The 21,430-nt window shown below is 49.6% G+C and overlaps 2 protein-coding genes and 1 pseudogene across 4 annotated transcripts in view; all 3 read left to right on the top strand.

Moving 5' to 3' along the window:
- The first annotated feature begins 458 nt into the window (after positions 1–458).
- Positions 459–18,884, top strand: SF3B2 (splicing factor 3b subunit 2). 2 transcript variants are annotated; one of them, XM_032282766.1, is made up of 22 exons: positions 459–648; positions 804–850; positions 1,143–1,220; positions 3,799–4,038; positions 4,229–4,276; positions 5,516–5,633; positions 5,949–6,058; positions 6,414–6,510; positions 6,695–6,786; positions 7,213–7,428; positions 7,582–7,719; positions 7,896–7,976; positions 8,171–8,398; positions 9,278–9,427; positions 10,398–10,487; positions 10,600–10,707; positions 12,374–12,481; positions 12,770–12,912; positions 12,996–13,097; positions 17,934–18,033; positions 18,138–18,323; positions 18,658–18,884. In XM_032282766.1, the coding sequence occupies exons 1-22, from the start codon at positions 513–515 to the stop codon at positions 18,727–18,729; spliced, it is 2,688 nt and encodes an 895-aa protein (XP_032138657.1). In that variant the 5' UTR covers positions 459–512; the 3' UTR covers positions 18,730–18,884. The 2 variants fall into 2 exon arrangements, with proteins under 2 accessions (XP_032138657.1, XP_032138656.1); XM_032282765.1 differs by having other exon boundaries at positions 4,226–4,276.
- Positions 1,260–1,353, top strand: LOC116555230 (annotated as a pseudogene).
- Positions 18,885–20,243: 1,359 nt separating the features above from the next.
- The window catches only part of PACS1 (phosphofurin acidic cluster sorting protein 1), a 188,870-nt gene continuing 187,683 nt past the window's right edge, over positions 20,244–21,430 (top strand). The window contains exon 1 of one of the 2 annotated variants that reach the window (XM_032282764.1): positions 20,244–20,837. In XM_032282764.1, coding sequence (XP_032138655.1) covers positions 20,485–20,837 — 353 coding nt within the window. In that variant the 5' untranslated portion in view covers positions 20,244–20,484. The remainder of the gene's footprint in view (positions 20,838–21,430) is intronic. The other variant, XM_032282763.1, reaches the window with a different exon arrangement.

The raw sequence follows: 21,430 nt of genomic DNA, 5'->3' as shown, positions 1-21,430 counted from the left end.
GGGCGGGCAAACAATCAGACACTGTTTTATCCCAGGCATCGGCTCCAGCCTCGAACGCGGGGCGCCCGGAACGCGGGGCCGCCGGGGAAATAGGTCTCTCGGGACTCCCTGGGAGCGTGTCAGGGCCTCTGACCGGGGAGCCGGGCCGGAAGGCTTGAGAGCCTGCGCTCCCGCAGGTGAGGCGCAGAAAACACTCCCTCGGGGAAGAGCCAACCTTCTCTGCAGCTCCGCCCACGGGCCCGCCGCCGGCCGTCTGGCAGTAGCCGGGCGCTGGGCCCGCTGAGACCGAGACCTGTGCACTACAACTCCCAGGAGGCCTCGCGACCAGGCCGCCGAGGGGTCGTTGGAGAAAGGGGCGTGTGCGGCGAATCCCGTGGCCGAGGGAACGGCAGCGTGCGCACAGCCTCCCAACCAGAGAGGACGTGGCGCACGGCGCTGCCGGAAGTTCCGGAAAGTGGGGCCGGCGGCTGGGCCGAGCTTCCGGGTTGGTCGCGCGCCTTCCTGCGGCTAAGATGGCGACTGAGCACCCGGAGCCTCCCAAAGCGGAATTGCAGCTGCCGCCGCCGCCGCCACCTCCAGGCCACTATGGCGCCTGGGCTGCCCAGGAGCTTCAGGCCAAGTTGGCAGAGATCGGAGCTCCGATCCAGGGTGAGGAACACAGGAAGTCGAGGGGCCTTTACCGGCCTGAGGAGAAGCGGAGCCTGGTTACCCGGGAGACCCGGGCGCGAGGGGCGGAGGTGGGCCGCTGGGGCCTGACCTGGCCGGGCTGGCCTGCCTTATTGATCATGTACTTTGCCACGCAGGTAGTCGCGAGGAGCTGGTGGAGCGGCTGCAGACCTACACCCGCCAGGTGGGTGTTGGCGGCAGGACGTCAGGATAGGCCGAGGGTCTCCAGGAGACCTATACTCCTCACTAGGTTTTCATTCTTTCTTTATCTCGGCACAGCAAGGCGGAGGCTTGCTCTCTTTGCCTTCTTCCTGCCTTTGCTAGCTTAGTTGTAATCTCTTGGATCTATCTTGGTCCTCTTCAGTGCCCAGCCAGAGCGCTGGCACACAGGCGCTAGGTACATTTTGTTGAATGAATTGGGCGAGAATGTCGTTTAGTGAAACAGCCAATTTTACAACAGCCTTTCTCTTTTGCAGACTGGCATCGTGCTGAATCGGCCCGTTTTGAGAGGGGAAGATGGGGACAAAGCCGCTCCACCTCCCATGTCGGCACAGGTAGGGAGGTTCTTCCATTTTTTAATATTCTATCTGCTGATCCTTTTGTAGTGCATGAGTGTAATGATTGGGTGTTCACGCGCATGTGTGAGATATGACACTCTTGCACATTAATTACTAGCTTAACCTGAGGAAGGGGGAAAATAAAAGATTCCATCTGTTCAGGGTAGCCCTTCCTCTCACCTGCAGTGTACTTGGGATGCAACTAACAGTTTGGGCAGGGAGGTACTGCCGTGGCAGAATTGTGAGCTCTTCAATTCTCTCTTTGATGCTATTTGTCTCCTTCCCACTGTCTGCATCTCCGGATTCTACCTGTCATTCAAGATTGAGCTTGTGGCCGGGTGCAGTGGCACATGCCTGTAATCCCACCACTTTGGGATGCCTAGATGGGAGAATCACTCAAGGCCAGGAGTTCAAGACCAGCCTGGGCAGTGTAGTACGACTCTGTTACTACAAAAAAGTTTTTTTGTTTTTTTTTTTTTTTTTTTTGAGACGGAGTTTCGCTCTTGTTACCCAGGCTGGAGTGCAATGGCGCGATCTCGGCTCACCGCAACCTCCGCCTCCTGGGTTCAGGCAATTCTCCTGCCTCAGCCTCCTGAGTAGCTGGGACTACAGGCACGCGCCACCATGCCCAGCTAATTTTTTGTAGTTTTAGTAGAGACGGGGTTTCACCATGTTGACCAGGATGGTCTCGATCTCTTGACCTTGTGATCCACCCGCCTCGGCCTCCCAAAGTGCTGGGATTACAGGCTTGAGCCACCGCGCCCGGCTACAAAAAAGTTTTAACCGTGGCTCACGCCTGTAATCCCAGCACTTTGGGAGGCCGAGGTGGGCGGATCACAAGGTCAAGAGATCAAGACCATCCTGGCCAACATAGTGAAACTCCGTCTGTACTAAAATATAAAAAAAATTAGCTGGGCTTGGTGGCGCACCTCTGTAGTCCCAGCTACTCGGGAGGCTGAGGCAAGAGAATTGTTTGAACCCAAGAGGCGGAGGTTGCAGTGAGCGGAGATCACGCCACTGCATTCCAGCCTGGCGACAGAACAAGACTCTGTTTCAAAAAAAAAAAAAAGTTTTAAAAATTATCTGGGTACAGCGCCACGCACCTATAAAGTCCCAGCTACTTGCAATGCTGAGGCTTAAGGATTGCTTGAGTCCTGGAGCTCGAGGCTGCAATGAGCTACGGTTGCGCCACTGTACTTCATGTACTCCATCCTGGGTGACAGAATGAGACTTTGTTTCTTTTAAAAAAAAAAAAAAAAAGAGAGAGAGAGAGAGAAGGTGGAGCAGGGGCTGGGAGAGTGTCAGGAAAAATAGCTAATGCATGCCAGGCTTAATACCTAGGTGATGGGTTGATAGGTGCAGCAAACCACCCTGGTGCATATTTACCTATGTAGCAAATCTGTACATCCTGCACATGTACACTAGAACTTACAATAAAATAAAATTTAAAAATTTGAAAAAAAAAATCCCAGCACTTTGGGAGGCCGAGGCTTGTGGATCACCTGAGATTGGGAGTTCAAAACCAGCCTGGCCAACATGGTGAAACCCCATCTCTACTAAAAATACAAACTTAGCTGGGTGTGGTGGCACATGTCTGTAATCCCAGCTACTTGGGAGGCTAAGGCAGGAAAATTGTTTGAACCGGGGAGGTGGAGGCTGCAGTGAGCCGAGATCTAGCCACTGCACTCCAGCCTAGGTGATAGAGTGAGACTCTGTCTCAAAAGAAAGGCAGGGCTTGATGACTCACCGAGCACTTTGGGAGGCTGAGGCAGATGGATCACTTGAGGTCAGGAGTTCAAGACCAGCCTGGCCAACATGGTGAAACCCCCATCTCCACTAAAAATACAAAAATTAGCCAGGTGTGGTGGCAGTGCCTATAATCCCAGCTATTTGGGAGGCCGAGACATGAGAATTGCTTGAACCTGGAAAGCAGAGGTTGCAGTGAGCCAACATTGCGCCACTGCACTCCTACCTGGGCAACAGAGCAAGACTCTCTCTCTCAAAAAAAAAAAAAAAAGCTTGAATACAAGGAAGCCTAACTTGTCCCTGCCCAGCTGGAAGCAATCACCGTCTTCTTTGCCTGCCTCGGGCACAGTTCCCATGTTCTTTTGTGAGACATCGAGGGCTCCCTGATTTGATTTCATACCCCTTGCGTTTAGTAGTCATTGGGGTTTGTATTGCCCTGGCCACAGTAGTTCCTGTTTATTTAAATCGTCTCAATTTCCATGTTCCTTCTGATCTAGGATTTGCCTCTTTTTCTGTAAAGCAGTGGCTCTGACCTGAGATCTGTTGATCTCTGTGTGCAGGATGAGGAGTCCCTAGATGACCTCAGAGGTGTCCTTGATTATCCTGGAATTGCATGCAGAATCTGTGGTCAGGATAGCTTCCTTTGGTTGATGCCAAAGGAAGTTAACATTCTCATATCTTCATAGTGCTGTGGAGCATTCTTTCTTAAGAAGTGGGAACTGTATATCATTTAACTTAGAATCCCAGCTCCTGACTCAAAGTAGATTCCCCCAAATGTTTGCAGAATGAATAAATGCTTCCTAATTTTATGATCATATTTTCTCCATAGCTCCCTGGAATTCCTATGCCACCACCACCTATGGGACTCCCCCCTCTACAACCTCCTCCACCACCCCCACCACCTCCACCAGGCCTTGGCCTTGGCTTTCCTATGGCCCACCCACCAAATTTGGGGCCCCCGCCTCCTCTCCGTGTGGGTGAGCCGGTGGCACTGTCAGAAGAGGAGCGGCTGAAGCTGGCTCAGCAGCAGGCGGCATTGCTGATGCAGCAGGAGGAACGTGCCAAGCAGGTAGGGCAGATGGAAGCCCTGGCCTGGTGGGAGAGGAGCCTTAGAGAAAGTTGGATCCTAGAGCTAAGGTTTCTGGGAAGGTCAGGATTAAAGACTAGAACATGGAAGAGGATCTCAAGAAGCAAGAGTTGTGGGAGATTGGCCTGTGGAATATTGGTGCTGGTATGAGCTTGTTTTCTTTTTTAAGCAGGGAGATCATTCGCTGAAGGAACATGAGCTCTTGGAGCAACAGAAGCGGGTAATACTCCTCCCCCTTAACCTTTGACCTCATGGTCCAGTTTGTTGGCAGCCATTTATAGTGCTTAGGGTGTACCATTCAAGTTTTCCCTGGAGGCTATTTTGTCCCCAGCTAAGTTCCAGTGTCTTCCAAAGCATTCAGTTTTTCTTAGAGTTCAGGAATTGAACAAACTATGATCTGGGCCTGTGTTTGTATGGCCTGTAAGCTAAAAATAACTTGTAAATTTTTTAGGAGTTTTAAGAAAACGCAAACCAAAAATATGTAACAGAATCTATACAGCAGCCCATAAAACCTAAAGTATTTACCTTCTGACCTGTTACACAAAGCATATGCTGATCTCTGCTTGCCTTACATGACATCATGCTAGATAGGACACTGGGCAATTGAATTATTTGTATTGGATTTAGACAAAATATGACTATAAATCTGGGAATGTTATATAAGATGTTTGGCCCCAGAGGTGTATTGCATTAGTCATTACCCAATGGATTACTCAGGAATATTAAAAAGTAAATGTTAAAAGCCACAGGTATGAGCTGGGTGCAGTGGCTCACACCTGGAATCCCAGCACTTCGGGAGGCTGAGGTGTGTGGATTTTTTGAACTCGGGAGTTTGAGACCAGCCTGGCCAACATGATGAAACTCTGTCTCTATCAGAAATACAAAAGTTAGCCAGATGTGGTGGCACATACCTGTAGTCCCAGCTACTTGGGAGGCTGAGGTGGGAGGATGGCTTGAGCCTGGGAGGCAGAGAGGTTGCAGTGAGCTGAGATCATGCTGCTGCACTCCAGACCCTGTCTCCAAAAAAAAAAAAAAAAAAAAAGCAGCAAGTCTGGACCTGTGGATGAACTACTGTCTTTGCCCAGATTATGCTGGATCTTGAGGGGTAGATGCAAGAAAAGAGTTTAAAAGTTTCTTCTGTATAATTTAATATTTTGGGGAAGAAAACTCTCTGAAAAGTAGAAAGCAGTGTTTGGCTCAATATGAAATTTTTCACTAGGAACGAGAAGTTTCCTGGGGTTTTCCTTGGTGTTATTTCTAGGGATTTCTGTTGTGATGAGAGGGCTCCTCCATTTGGATTAGTAGCCTGGAAGTGTCGGGGTGGAGGGGATGTCAGCACCCAAGTGGTTCGTGATTGTTCTCCTTCGGCGCATTACCCGGCTGAAAGAATGCATTTTCCAGGGGCTGCCTGCCAAACGCGTTTTCAGGCTGTCTCTCTACTCCCACTTCCCTCCCATAGGCAGCTGTGTTACTGGAGCAGGAACGACAGCAGGAGATTGCCAAGATGGGCACCCCAGTCCCTCGGCCCCCACAAGACATGGGCCAAATTGGCGTGCGCACTCCTCTGGGTCCTCGAGGTGAGACCCTGGAATGGAGGGGAAGGGCAAGGAAGGTGTTTAAAAAAATTTTTTTAAAGACTTTTAAAGTATCTGTCACATTTAAAAAGTGCATATAGAGTAAATATACAGTTTAATGATTTTTTTTACAAACAGAGCACACCCATACAACCAGCACCTGGACCAAGATCCAAAACATTACCAGAACCTCAGAACCTACCCCCTGACCCCCTTCTGTGCCCTCCTCCACTGCAGGTGCTTTTTAGCAAGAGAGGTTTTTTTTTATGTGAGTATTTTGTCTCTTCTGACATTGAATTTCTTTCTCCCTTCTCTCAGTAACTGCTCCAGTTGGCCCAGTGGGCCCCACTCCCACAGTTTTGCCCATGGGAGCCCCTGTTCCCCGGCCTCGTGGTCCCCCACCGCCCCCTGGAGATGAAAACAGAGAGGTGAGACTGATGGTTTCTTCCTAGGGACAGAAGAGCGGTAGTTTAGAAGGGGACTATTTTTAGATTTTTAGAGAAGGATTCTGGGAGAAGATGGGGGGACTTAAATTCCTGGGGGTGGTGGGGAGCCCTGCTTATTTAAACTATACTTAGGGTATGGCAGAGGGATTGGGGAGACATTACTGAGGCAGAGTCTTGGGGTCCCTCTGAGGGACACTGAACCTCATTGAGCCCAGTTGGTGTTGCACACACTCTGCTGCTTACATCACCTGGCCAGCAGCCTTTCTAGTCCAAAAGGTGGAAGTAGGCAGAAAAAGGGCGCTGTGATTCATCTCCTCTGACTGGTTGTCTCTGGCAGATGGATGACCCCTCTGTGGGCCCCAAGATCCCCCAGGCTTTGGAGAAGATCCTGCAGCTGAAGGAGAGCCGCCAGGAAGAGATGAACTCTCAGCAGGGTGAGTGCCAGCTGTCCTGAGGCTGCAGCCACAGAACCTGGGGAAGCCAAGGCTGAGTCCTCATTCCTGTGTCCCTTCCCCAAGGAGAGTTTATAGAGAGTCAGGCTCTTGGTAAAGGTGGGTTACTGTGATGCGTGCAGGGCACTGGTACCTTGAAGACTCATCACCACCTTCTTCCTTACAGAGGAAGAGGAAATGGAAACAGATGCTCGCTCGTCCCTGGGCCAGTCAGCATCAGAGACTGAGGAGGACACAGTATCCATATCTAAAAAGGAGGTAGGGTTGGAGCTGAGTCTGGAAGGAAAGGCAGGGGATGGGACTTGGGTACGAACGAACATAGCACAATTTGTAAGTGTTCAGTAAGTAATAGCTTCTATTTTGTGCCAATTTCTGCCTAAGCATCTTATAGATATTTTTTATTTAATTGCTTTGAGTCCCAAGTACTATGCATGCCTACATTTTACAGCTGAAAGAGCTGAGGTTCTGAGAGGCACAGTAATTCACCCAAAGGTACACAGCTTGTGAGTGGCAGAACTTTGGAGTCTGACTCCAAGGCCCCTTCACAACCACTTCCTGAGATGGCCTCCTTGGAAAAAGCCTGAGCATTGAACTGTGGGGGACACTGGGGGCGGAGTTCATGGGTTGGGGTGCTGCCACCGTGCTTGTATTCTCTGACCCAGCTGGTTTTCCTCCTCTTGACAGAAAAACCGAAAGCGTAGGAACCGAAAGAAGAAGAAAAAGCCCCAGCGAGTACGAGGGGTGTCCTCTGAGAGCTCTGGGGACCGAGAGAAAGACTCAACCCGGTCCCGTGGCTCTGACTCCCCAGCAGCTGATGTCGAGATTGAGTATGTGACTGAAGAACCAGAAATTTATGAGCCCAACTTTATCTTCTTTAAGAGGATCTTTGAAGCTTTTAAGGTACAAGGAGAGCACACTTGGAAGGGGCAGTGCCAAACAGGGAAGGGGCTCAGAGGTGGGTGAGAGGCAGGGAACAGGCATCTTTTCAGTGCTGGCTTTAGGAACTGGGAAGGGGCTCAGAGGGCAGGGGTTTCACTTTGTCTGCCTCCTCAGCTCACTGATGATGTGAAGAAGGAGAAAGAGAAGGAGCCAGAGAAACTTGACAAACTGGAGAACTCTGCAGCCCCCAAGAAGAAGGGCTTTGAGGAGGAGCACAAGGACAGTGATGATGACAGCAGTGATGATGAGCAGGTCAGGTCTGGCCCTCTTGGCGGAAAGCAGGGACTCTGGGCACAGGTGGCTGAGAGGCATCCAGAGAGGGACCATGGTGAACTCTTGAAGAGCTTCAGTGGCTTAAGGTTAGGGTGGGTTGGGCAGTTTCATTCACATCTGAGTCCTGCTCAAAAGAGGTGATTGTTCTGTTCTAGGAAAAGAAGCCAGAAGCCCCCAAGCTGTCCAAGAAGAAGTTGCGCCGAATGAACCGCTTCACTGTGGCTGAACTTAAGCAGGTGAGACCTGAGAGGATCCTGCAGGCCCTGGAGCCCAGCTGGGAGACAACCTGGGAAGCCAGGGAGGTGACAGCTTTGAAGGAAGTGTTGTGGGTGATTTGGGTATGGGTCCTTTGACGAAGAGGAATGGGAAGAAGAGCTTCAAACCTGACAAGCTAGGGCTTTTAACACACGCGTTCCTGTGTGTTTTCCAGCTGGTGGCTCGGCCCGATGTCGTGGAGATGCACGATGTGACGGCACAGGACCCTAAGCTCTTGGTCCACCTCAAGGCCACTCGGAACTCCGTGCCTGTGCCACGCCACTGGTGTTTTAAGCGCAAGTATCTGCAGGGCAAACGGGGCATTGAGAAGCCTCCCTTCGAACTGCCAGACTTCATCAAACGCACAGGCATCCAGGAGATGCGAGAGGCCCTGCAGGAGAAGGTGAGGTCCTGGCAGGGCTCTCATCTGCCCTCGGGTGTCCCCATCATTCACAGCAGAGTGCTTCAAAATGGGAACCTGGTTTGAAACCCACCTGCCACCTACTTGTTACTTGTCTAATTATCCCTTTGTTTTCCTCCTCTGCTTTTCCTCTCCTCTGCCTTCACTTTGCCAGCTCACCTGGTGACTCGTTTCCCAGATGCACTTTGTGGCTACAGATTCATGGTAGTTGTGTAACTTCTTAAATTTTTTTTTTTTTTTTTTAAACGGGGTCTTGCTCTGTCACCCAGGCTGGAGTATAGTGGTGCGATCTCCGCTCACTGTAACCTCCACCTCCTGGGTTCAAGCGATTCTCCTGCCTCAGCCTCCCAAGTAGCTGGGACTACAGGTGTGTGCCACCACGCTTGGCTAATTTTTTTGTATTTTTAGTAGAGATGGGATTTCACCGTGTTAGGATGGTCTTGATCTCCTGATCTCATGATACGCCCACCTCAGCCTCCCAAAGTGCTGGATTTACAGGTGTGAACCACTGTGCCCAGCCATAACTTCTTAATTTTAAAGCTTTTAATTAAATGCTTTGAACTCAGGAGGTACAAAAAAAGAACACGGGAAGTCTCCGCCTTTCAGAGAACTGATGAGATTCATCTTTGATGAGATGGTTTAATAACTAGTTATTGATATACACAGCTGAGGCTGATATGGTGTAGTCTATTTTTGTTCAGTATGGATTATGTTTTGAAGGGTTTGAGCAGGAAGGATCTTGGTGACTTTCAGGGTGAGATAATTGAGGCTTCTCTTGATCTCTTTTGGAGCTGGAAACTGGATTCTCTACACGAATTTGGTGAGTACTTGTTAAGGCTTGTCTTCTGCTATTCTCCACAGGAAGAACAGAAGACCATGAAGTCAAAAATGCGAGAGAAAGTTCGGCCTAAAATGGGCAAGATTGACATTGACTACCAGAAACTGCACGATGCCTTCTTCAAGTGGCAGACGAAGCCAAAGCTGACCATCCATGGGGACCTGTACTATGAGGTTTGGGAGGGGTCTGGGAGAGGCCAGTCTAGGCCTTGGGGTTGAGACTGTCTGGGGCTTTTTTTTTTTTTTTTTTTAAGATGGGGTCTCACCCTGTTATCCAGGCTGGAGTGTAGTGGAATGATCTGGGCTCACTGTAACCTTTCCCTCCTGGGCTCAAGCAGTTTTCTCCCATCTCAGCCCCTCAAGTAGCTGGGACCACAGGCACAGCATGCCTGGCCAATTTTTTGTATTTTTTGGTAGAGACAGAGTTTCGCTATGTTGTCCAGGCTGGTCTAGAACTCCTGAGCTCAAGCGATCTGCCCACCTCAGCCTTCCAAAGTGAACCACTGCACCTGACCCAGGAGGGCTTTTGAAGTGATTACAGTAGTTCCTCAGCCTTAGAATTGCCCTACCCTCGGATGAGATGGACTTTTAAAATGAGGTCCTTTTTGAAGGAGAGATGCAGACCTGGTGACTTCTTTCTCAGACTTTTCGTATTCTGTCTTTGAAATGATAATAGTTGGTGGTGGTTGGTTTAGGGATGGGGGGGCCAAGGGGCAGATGCTTTTAGGAAACTTTTAACACTGAGGGTGGTAGAAAAGTTGGTATTATTTTCTGATCCTTGAAATCATAGTCACCATGATGTCATGGAATTTATGAGGTAGAAGAATTAAATGCAGATTATCCCATTGAGTGCCCTCATTTTACAGATGAGAAGGTAGGTCCTAATGTTGGCTGTGTTCTCTTAGTGGGTTACTGACAGCACTGGGAGTCTGGGCTTTTCCCCTCTGCCCTGGTTTTTATTCCTTCCCCTACTTTGGCCAGGGAAAGAAGTGATGAGAATCAGAGTGGGAGCCAGGTAGCCCTCAGTGGGATTTTCTATCTGATGTGGGTTAGGACTTCTCGCCTTTGTTTTCACATGCTCTTGCCATTTTGCTCCCACTAAGTGGCTGGGTCTACAATGCAGTATGCTCTGCTTTTCCCTCAGGGGAAGGAGTTCGAGACACGACTGAAGGAGAAGAAGCCAGGAGATCTGTCTGATGAGCTAAGGATTTCCTTGGGGATGCCAGTAGGACCAGTGAGTGTCAGTTAGCGGGCTGGGGAAGCAGCGAAGAGGGTGGGGATTGGGGCAGAAAGCAGAGACAGGGATAGGGTTTGGCAGATGGTATCCTGTTCTCTTTTTCCTGCAGAATGCCCACAAGGTCCCTCCCCCGTGGCTGATTGCCATGCAGCGATATGGACCACCCCCGTCATATCCCAACCTGAAAATCCCTGGGCTGAACTCGCCCATCCCTGAGGTGAGCGTTGTCCTTTTGTTCAGTCTCTGCTGTCCCTGCTTTTGAACTGGAAGGTAATTTTTTTGTTTTCCTTCTCTGACTCCACCAGGTGTCTCTTTTTTATTGACACATCATATTTGTCATATACCATGTGTCTCTAGAAAAACAAAGAATGGAGGCCGGGCGCGGTGGCTCACGCCTGTAATCCCAGCACTTTGGGAGGCCGAGGCAGGTGGATCACGAGGTCAAGAGATCGAGACCATCCTGGTCAACATGGTGAAACCCCGTCTCTACTAAAAATACAAAAAATTAGCTGGGCATGGTGGTGCGTGCCTGTAATCCCAGCTACTCGGGAGGCTGAGGCAGGAGAATTGCCTGAACCCGGGAGGCGGAGGTTGCGATGAGCCGAGATCGCGCCATTGCACTCCAGCCTGGGTAACAAGAGCGAAACTCCGTCTCAAAAAAAAAAAAAAAGAAAAACAAAGAATGGTTTTTGTTTTTTAATAAACTGATATGCTCATCATAAAATAGTCAGAATTGACAAGTGCAAAAATGAAAGCAAATCACAATTTTACTGCTCAGAAATAGTCAAATTGACTATTTGGTGAATGTGTTTCCAGCTATGTCTCTGATGACTATAAGAATGAACAGAGAAATAATTTTATCTCAGCCAGATGTGGTGTCTCACACTTGTAATCCTAGCACTTTGGAAGGCTGAAGTGGGAGGATCCCTTGGGGCCAGGAGTTCAAGACTAGCCTGAGAACATAGTTAAGCCATATCTTTAGTGTTAAAAAAAAAAAAAAAAAAAAAAAAAGAAGCCTGGTCGCGGTGGCTCATGCCTGTAATCCCAGCACTTTAGGAGGCCAAGGAGGCTGGATCACAAGGTCAGGAGATCGAGACCATCCTGGCCAATATGGTGAAACCTTGTCTCTACTAAAAATACAAAAAAATTAGCTGGATGTAGCATCACATGCCTGTTAGCTACTTGGGAAGCTGAGGCACGAGAATCGCTTGAACCCAGGAGGTTGAGGTTGCAGTCAGCTGAGATTGCGCCACTTCACTCCAGCGTGGTGAAAGAATAAGACTTCGTCTCAAAAAAAAAAAAATAATATTTTTTAACTTCAATCTGTCTCTCAGAAATAATTTTATCTCAGAAATGTCTGCAGATTTATTCTTATTTTAAAATAAGCATTAAAAAGAAAACAGACAACAGTTGTTAAAGTAAAAAAGTAGTATTGTTAAACATTAGATAGAAATTTCTGCCCCTTAAGAGAAATAGATTCTGAACAAGCCAGCTTTCCAAAGTTAGAAATTGAATTCATTAAGAAATTGAAGTCATTCGTATTTCACACAGATGAGAGGAAAGAAAAAGAAATTGAAGTAATGTTTTCAGCATACATATTTTGGTTTCAGCATACATATTTTGGTTTCAGACAGCAAAGGCTCTACCATGACAGAAGAGGCTATTAACATACTTTCTGCCTCCTGTTTCCTCATCCTGTTGCCTCCAGAGTTTAGTCGTTTATTAATTTTGCTTTCTAATGCTTTATAACATTTAATTTTATTCTGCACTCATAATTTCCACAGTTCTCAAGTGTCAGTTCTATACTTTCGAGTGTGACTTTTCTCTAGGACTTCAGAATTTCTTTGGCAGCTAAGGAGTAAACCGATTGTGCTGTCTTGCAGAGCTGTTCCTTTGGGTACCATGCTGGTGGCTGGGGCAAACCTCCAGTGGATGAGACTGGGAAACCGCTCTATGGGGACGTATTTGGAACCAATGCTGCTGAATTTCAGGTATGGGCCATGTACTGGCGATCTGGTTTTGCTTAATGTCATGAAGGTTAGAGATTGTTGGTTTATAGCTTCATTATCAGGGAGTTGTGTGTGTTCTGAAACGTCAGTCTGAAAATGGGCATACATTTTCCTGAGATGTTAATGCAAGCCCCTCACTAGAATTTGAGCTCTAGGTAGGTAGGGATTATTGTCTGTGTGTTGACTTTTACACTCCTTCAGCTTAAAACAGCCTGGCACATGATAGGAACTTAGTAAACATTTGTTTAATGAATAAGTGATCTCTTTCAGACCAAGACTGAGGAAGAAGAGATTGATCGGACCCCTTGGGGGGAACTGGAACCATCTGATGAAGAATCCTCAGAAGAAGAGGAAGAGGAGGAAAGTGATGAAGACAAACCAGATGAGACAGGCTTTATCACCCCTGCAGACAGGTGGGGAAAGCAGACTGCCTTTTGGAAGTGGCCTATGTTTGGTGGCCTTCTCTTTACTCCAGAGCTTGTCCCTCTCTTCACAGTGGCCTCATCACTCCTGGTGGCTTCTCATCAGTGCCTGCTGGAATGGAGACCCCTGAACTCATTGAGCTGAGGAAGAAGAAGATTGAGGAGGCGATGGATGGGTGAGGGTGCCAGACAGGGCAGAGAGGGGAAGACCTTCACTTCCCTTTGGCTGGCTGACTATTGTTCCTTTCTCCCCCATACCTTTTTAAACAATTATTGAACCAACTCTGCCATGCTCTACTCCAGGCAATGAGGAGTCAGCAGTTGAGGTAAACTGGAAATTAGAGAACAAGATACTTTCAGATGTGGATAAGGATGTTGAAGCAGAGGAAACTGGGTAATGGGATGGGGTGGCAGGGAGGCCTTTGGAAAGGTCTCATTGAGGAGGTCGTGCTTGAACTGAGACCTGAATGAACATTAGGAAAACGCCAGCTACCGGATGATCTAGGTCAGAAGTAACAGTAAGTGCAAGTAAGTGCAAAGGCCCTGAGACAGGCATGGGCTCATTTTGACGCTCCACTTTTAGGTACTTGAGTGTGTAGTGTTGTTAAGTCTTCCTAAATGGAACCTTTTATCATGAAATGATCCTCTTTATCCATTCTGGTCTTTGTTCCCTTTTTCCTGTTTTTCTACCTTCTTTTGGATTACTTGAACATTTTTTATGATTCCATTTTATCTCCAGTGTTGGTTTATTAGCTGCGAGTTTTTGCTTTGCTATTTTATTGGTTGCTCTGGGATTTATTGTAGATCATATCTTTATCAAGAGATAAAGACCTTCTCTTAATGTTATACTGCTTCCAGGTAGTATTAAGAGCCTTTATAATATACTTCATTTTTCTTCTCCCAATTTTTGTACTATATTGTTGTATAGTTTACTTTTACATATGTTAGCAATCTGATACTATATAATTACTATTTTTGCTTAAATGGTCAATTATCTTTTAGGGAGGTTTAAATAAGAATCACGAATGAAACCATGTAGTTATCAGTTTTGTTTCTTTCATTTCTTTGTGTATATTCAGGTTTCTATCTGGTATCATTTTTCCTCTGTCTGAAGGGCTTCCTTTAAATGTTTCTTACCTGAGGGGGTGTGGTGTCTTAACACCTGTAATCTCAGCACTTTGGGAGAAGGCTGAGGCGGTAGAATTGCTAGAGTCCAGGAGTTTGAGACCAGCCTGGGCAACATAATGAGACCCATTTCTACAAAATATTAAAAAAACATTTCTTGTATTGTGGGTCTGCTGGTTTTTAATTTATTCAGTTTGGGCAGTCTTAAAAATTCTTTATTTGGCCTTCATTTTTAAAAAGTTCTTTGCCAGGTATAGAATTGTAGGTTGATTTTTTTTCTTTCAATACTTTTTTTTTTTTCTTCTTTGAGATGGAGTCTTGCTGTGTTGCCCAGGCTGAAGTGCAGTGGTGTGATCTCAGCTCACAGCAACCTCCACCTCCTGGGTTCAAGTGATTCTCCTGCCTCAGCCTCCTGAGTAGCAGGGATTACATGCACATGCCACCACACCCAGCTAATTTTTATATTTTTAGTAGGGATGGCATTTTGCCATGTTGGCCAGTCTGGTCTTGAGCTCCTGACCTCAAGTGATCTGCCTGCCTCGGCCTCCCAAACTGTTGGGATTATAGGTGAATGAGCCTTCTTTTAGTACTTTTAAGATGTTGCTCCAGTGTTGTCTTTCTTGCATTGTTTCTGGTGAGAAATCTACTGTCATTCTTACCTTTGTTCTTGTGTACATAATGTGTCATTTTTGTTTGGCTATTTTTAAGATTGTATCACTAGCTCTAACAATTTGACTACAATGTGCCTTGGTGTAGCTTCTGAAGGTTTCTTTGCTTGGGGGTTTTTTAAGTATCTTAGATCTGGGTTTTTAGTTTTTATTAATTTGGGGAAAATTTTGATTATGATTTCTCCCAATATTTTCTCCGCTCCCTTCTCTTCTTTCCTTTGGGAACTCAAATTATTCCTCTGGTAGGTCTCTTGAAGCTGTCCCACTGCTCGCTGATGCTCTTAATTTTTATTATTTTTTAAATTTTATTTATTTATTTTTTTGCTCTTAATTTTTAAAGAAATTCTTCTTTGTATTTCATTTTAGAAAATTTCTATTGCTATACGTTCAAGTTTAGTATTTTTTCTTCTGTAATTTCTGATCCAACAGTAATTCCAAACAATGTAATTCTCCTTTCTAGACGTTTGATTTAGGGTTTTTAAAATCTATTCTTTCTTATTTAACTTTTTGAACGTGTGGAATGCAGTTATGATAATATTTAATTTTATTAATTTAATGTCATTTTAATTTTATTTTGAGATGGAGTCTTGCCCTGTTGCTTAGGCTGGAGTGCAATGGTGTGATCTCGGCTCACTGCAACCTCCGCCTCCCAGGTTCAAGCAATTCTTGTGCCTCAGCCTCCAGAATAACTGGGACTACAGGCATGTGCCACCACACCTGGCTAATTTTTTTTGTATTTTTAGTAGAAACAGAGTTTGCCATGTTAACCAGGCTATTCTTGAACTCCTAACCTCAGGTGATCCGCCTGCCTCGTCCTCCCAAAGTGCTGGGATTACAGGCATGAGCCACCACACTTGGCTATAACAACATTTTAATGTATTGTCCGCTAACTCTAACATGTGCCAGTTCTGGGTTGATTGCCATTAGCTGATTATTTTCTTCATTATGGATTGTGTTTTCCGACTCTTTTGCATGTCTGGACATTTTTTCTTTTTCTTTTTCTTTTTTTGAGACAGGTTCTCACTGTGTTGCCCAGGCTGGTCTTGAATTTCTGGGCTCAAGCAATCCTCCTGCTTCAGCCTCCCAAAGTGCTGGGATTATAGGCATGAGCCACTGGGCATGTCCAGTGCCTGGTAATTTTTTATTGAATGCTAGACTTTGTGAAATTGACCTTGTTGGGTCCATGGTATTTTTGTATTCCTGTACATTTTCTTCAACCTCATCCAAAAATAGTTATATGGAAATAGTTTGATCTTTTCAGGTCTTGTTTTTGGGGTTCCTGAGGCAGGATTGAAGCAGTCCTCCTCCCTGTGAGACACAAGTACCTGTGTACTCTACCCACCATCCTGTGAATCAGGAGGTTTTTCCGTCTGGCTAGTGGGCGTTGCACTATTCCCAGTTCTGAGTGAGCAGCGGGTACTGTTACGAATCCTTCTGGGTGCTGCTTTCCCTGTCCTTAGTAGGCAGGTGCTGCTTAGTGCTCCCCTGCATACTTGAGGACCTTCTGTAGGTCTCTTGAGTTCTCTCTCTGCTCTTTTCTCCAGTACGCTTTCCTGTGAACTTTTTTTTTTTTTTTTTTTTTGAGACGGAGTTTCGCTCTTGTTACCCAGGCTGGAGTGCAATGGCGCGATCTCAGCTCACCGCAGCCTCCGCCTCCTGGGTTCAGGCAATTCTCCTGCCTCAGCCTCCTGAGTAGCTGGGACTACAGGCACGCGCCACCATGCCCAGCTAATTTTTTGTATTTTTAGTAGAGACGGGGTTTCACCATGTTGACCAGGATGGTCTCGATCTCTTGACCTCGTGATCCACCCGCCTCAGCCTCCCAAAGTGCTGGGATTGCAGGCGTGAGCCACCGCGCCCGGCCTGTGAACTCTTAATGCCTTCATCTCCCTGGACTTTTACCTTCATCCTCCCAACTGATGGAGTCCTCTGGGCTGTCCATGGGTCTCCCTTCTTTGTTCTGTGGCCTAGAAACTCTCAGTGCAGCATGCTGGGGCAGTTGAAGGGCTCATCACATTTGTTTCCTGTCTCACAGGACTCACTTATGTTTTGTTGCCCCATGTCTGGTGTCTTGAAAACCACTGTGCCAGGCACGGTGGCTCACACCTATAATCCCAGCACTTTGGGAGGCCAAGGCGGGCCGATCACCTGGGGTTGGGAGTTCGAGACTAGCCCGACCAACAGAGAAACCCTGTCTCTACTAAAAATACAAAAATTAGCCGGGCATGGTGGCACAGCTACTTGGGAGGCTGAGGCAGGAGAATCACATGATCCTGGGAGTCAGAGGTTGTGGTGAGCTAAGATTGCACCATTGCACTCCGTGGGCAACAAAAGTGAAACTCTGTCTCAAAAAAAAAAAAAAAAAAACCACCATTTTATATATTTTGCCCATTTTTTGTTTGTTGCATGCAGGAGGGCATATCTGATTCTTGTTGCTCCTTGTCAGGAAGCAGAAGTCTCAAACTTTGCATATTCAAAGAAGAAAAAGAAGGGTACTGTGGACAGGGTATAGTGAGGAGGGCTTGGATAAGGGACCAGACTATGAACCCTTTAGGTCGTGGTAAGGAGTTTGGATTTTATTCAGATAATGGCCAGAAGCCTCAGAGGGTTTTAAGCAAAGGTCTGACGAGACCCGACTTCCATTTTAAGGCATTTACTCTGGCTCCTGTGTGGCGAATAGATTGTCACCTCTTCCAGTGGGAGAGATAGAGATGAGGGACATGGTCTGGGATGATAGTGGTAAATTTGCTCTTGTTCCTAGCGTAATTCTTGAAATTGGTGGTGAAACTGGCTGTGGATGTGGAAGGCCTGGAAGTGTGAACTATGTATATTAGAACTCCAGGCATGACATTTTTTGGGTGGGAACTGTTGTGGCCTGCTATCTTGCCAGCTTCTCTTTACCAAAGTTCTCTTGGAAACTTTCAGCCTCTCTGACCTTTTGACCCTTCTATGCACGTGGGAGTCCTGGTCTGTGATCCCCTAACTTGGTTCAGGGGGCCCCTTAGCTCCGTCTCTGTTCCCCGGAGCCAGCACTGTGCCACCCTCCCCCCTACACAATTCTTTTGTCATGGGCCTCCATGAACTTCGGAGGCTGCATCCCTGGGGAGCTCAGAAGCTCTCCAAGGCGCTGAGTGGTGGTGCCACCTGTTTCTTTTGTTTCCGCTTCTGGAGACCCTTTTGTACCTTCCTTTGTGGGCCTGATCCCATTGTCCTTTGCAGAAGTGAGACACCTCAGCTGTTCACTGTGTTGCCAGAGAAGAGAACAGCCACTGTTGGGGGAGCCATGATGGGATCAACCCACATTTATGACATGTCCACGGTGAGTACCTGAAGGACACTGCTTTTGGAGGCTGAGAAAGGCAGCAGAAACTAGGGCCTCTGTGACCGTATTTGGAGATGACAAAGCCCTGATTCCCTTTCCAGGTTATGAGCCGGAAGGGCCCGGCTCCTGAGCTGCAAGGTGTGGAAGTGGCCCTGGCGCCTGAAGAGTTGGAGCTGGATCCTATGGCCATGACCCAGAAGTATGAGGAGCATGTGCGGGAACAGCAGGCTCAAGTGGAGAAGGAGGACTTCAGCGACATGGTGGCTGAGCATGCTGCCAAACAGAAGGTAGGCGCTTCTAGGGGGCTGGGCTGGGTGAGAGCCAGGGACCCTGGCCTGCCGTTTTCCAGTGGCATGGTGCCCTCTAGTGGTCAGAGTGAGGGTGGCCTCTGCTTGCTGCCCTGCACTTCCTGAGATTTGGAAATCTTAGAAATCTCCAGTGGGCTGCCCTTTTTAAGGACGATGATGGGGAGGAGCTCAGCCAAGTCTGAGAGGGCTCTGGAAGAGAATCCGGATTCAGCACCTTTCCCACAGACATCTATGTCTATGTCAGGCTGCCCACCCTTGTTTTGGGGGCCCAGGGGTGGTTCAGCCTGTTGTAATGTCTCTTTCTCCCATACAGCAAAAGAAACGGAAAGCTCAGCCCCAGGACAGCCGTGGGGGCAGCAAGAAATATAAGGAGTTCAAGTTTTAGGTCCCCTCACGCTGGCCTTCCTTTTGGTCCTCCGTCTGGATGCCTGGGCTTCACAGAAGAGCCACCTCTGCCACAATTCCCAAGGACTTGTCATTTCATGTTCTTATTTTAGACCTGTTTTGTAAATAAAGCTGTTTCCCAAGGAAAGAGATGAATATGTAACACTCCTGATCCTCCCTCATCTCCTTTTGGCCCCTTCTGCAAAAGGACTTAAAATAGCCTCTTTCTACAATCACTGGGCTGTCCCAGTAACCACGAACATGAACTGGGATCAGACGGTGCAGTTGACTGGTGGTGACGCCAACCCCGCGCTAAGATCTGTGTTTCACCACTGCCCTGCTTTGTAGGAAGGCTTGGGGGATGTACCTCTAGGTCTGGTTTGACCTTACTACTTTGTCCTTGGGGAATAAAAATAGCCAGCTTAGCGCCCTAGCACGGCTGAGGAAGTAACAGTGGGCTTGGGGAGTAGGCCAGGGCAGGCCTTCCCAACTGACCTTGTGGCTAGAAGTCCAAGCCCTTACCTGTTCGACAACATAGCTTAAAAAGCTAAATTGTCTTGAGTCCTTGTGAGCCCTTCGGTTCAAGCAACAGTAGTCGCTGGGATTTGAGGTTTGTGTGTGGGATGGAGGGACTTGCTTTCTCCAGGTTCGAATCCCCTGGTCCTGGACAGTCTTTCTGACACACTGGAGCAGGCTGGACCACTGGCTCCCTTGGGCATTTGCCAGCCTGTGGGGAGGAGAGTCTGGCGGTGCTGTGGTGCTACTGTTGGTGTAAGTGCACCAGCGAGGCGCTCACTTGCTGGAGGTGATGGTTTGGGGGCGGGTGGTGATCCAGATAGGATGTTGCAGCTATGCTAGGCCTTAGGAGGAATGGAATTTCAGAAATTTGGTAAGCAACAAAGCACTGGCACTCTGTAACGAAGGATTTTGGGGGTAGGGAAGCTGTAGGGAAAGAAGAGGAAGCTTGGCTCCAGATGGGCCCCGGCATAGCTTGAGAATTCAGTCCTGCGAAGAACCTTATGGACTCCAGGTTCCTGAGCCCTCGACTGCTCTCAGGGCGGAAGCTTCTCGGATCACAGGCACCCGCAGTGGCGGCGGGCCCAGGGTCTCCGCCGACCGCTCCGTTTGCTGGCGCCGCAGGGCAGGGCCAAGTCGGCAGGCGGAGAGCAAGCTCCCCGGCGTAGGCTCCGCAGACTAGAGGGGCCGAGGCGCGCTCCCGCAGCAACCCCCTCCCTGCCGGGACCGAGTCCCGGAAAAGCCGGGTTTCCGCTGACGGGGCCACGGTCGGCGGGGGCGGGGGTGGGGAGGGGAGGAACGGGGGCCGACCGTCCGCGGATTTGAAGGCCTGGCCCGCGGGCGCGCGCCAGCCACAGACCCTCCCTCCCTCCCCCTTCCGCGGGAGCGAGGGTCGCGGGCCGCCGCACGCAGGGCGCGAGCGCGCCCGGCTCGGCCCCTGGGCGCTGGGTGGGGCCGCGCGGGCCAAGCTCCCCGCCCCCTCCCGGACACGCCCACCCGTGTCGGCCGCGCGAGCCGCAACAGGCAGCGGCGGGCGAGCGCGAGGCCCGCGCGCCCAGAGGCCCCGCGCGTGCGTGCAGCCCGCTGGCGGCTCGCGCTAGGGCAGGCGGGCTGAGGAGGCAGCCGAGCCCCTGCCGCCGCCGCCGCCGCCGCCGCCGCCGCCGCCGCGGGGGAAGCCTGGGAGCCCGCTCGGCGTCGCCTCGGTCTCCGTAACCCCCGCACCCCCACCCTTGGCCGGGCCATGGCGGAACGCGGAGGGGCAGGCGGTGGTCCCGGAGGCGCCGGGGGTGGCAGCAGCCAGCGGGGCTCCGGGGTCACGCAGTCCCCTCAGCAGCCGCCGCCGCAGCAGCAGCAGCAGCCGCCGCAGCAGCCGACGCCCCCCAAGCTGGCCCAGGCCACCTCGTCGTCCTCGTCTACTTCGGCTGCGGCTGCCTCCTCCTCGTCCTCGTCTACATCCACCTCCATGGCCGTGGCGGTGGCTTCGGGCTCCGCGCCTCCCGGCGGCCCCGGGCCAGGCCGCACCCCCGCCCCGGTGCAGATGAACCTGTACGCCACCTGGGAGGTGGACCGGAGCTCGTCCAGCTGCGTGCCCAGGTGAGCGCCGGCGGGGTGCGGCGAGGCGCCGGGGGAGCGGGGTGGCCACCGGGGCCCAGCCCTTCCCTCCCCAGCGCCCAAGGGGTCTCCGCCCTCCATCCCCCCGACAGTCCCGCAGACGGGCCTGGCTCCCGTCAGGCCTCCCGGGACTCCTGCCACGGGGACCTGCCCTCTCCTGGCAGCCCCACCTTCTGCCTAGGGCCGGGACCACCCTCTGGTCCTCCCTGAGGGACCTTTTGGCCTCGGCCCTGGGCTTTCTCCGGTTGGGCTGACCGAATCCGGCCTTCCTGGCCCGGAGTTTCCCCGAGTAAGTTACACTCCTGCCTCGCCGGCGCCGGGGGCTGTACATACATTACATGGATGTGGTATAGATCTGTTTTGATATTATTATTTCCCAACAGACTCAGCATGTGCCAAACTCGATTGTCACCTCTTGCAGGTAAAGCTCATATAGTCACCCTAGGGGCTTCTCGTTAGCCTTTGGCACACATGTTGGTTTGAACTTCATGTTACACACGTTCTGTCCCAAGCGCTATGTATGCTCTTAGTTTTGGGGCCCTATTTAATGTGTCTTCAAGTGTATTTTTACTTCC

Source organism: Sapajus apella, unplaced genomic scaffold (genome assembly GCF_009761245.1).
Source record: "Sapajus apella isolate SASKATOON/1434 unplaced genomic scaffold, GSC_monkey_1.0 scaffold14, whole genome shotgun sequence".
NCBI lineage: Eukaryota > Metazoa > Chordata > Mammalia > Primates > Cebidae > Sapajus > Sapajus apella.
The sequence above is the reverse complement of the archived record's forward strand: the minus strand, read 5'-3'. Positions and strand labels throughout refer to the sequence as shown.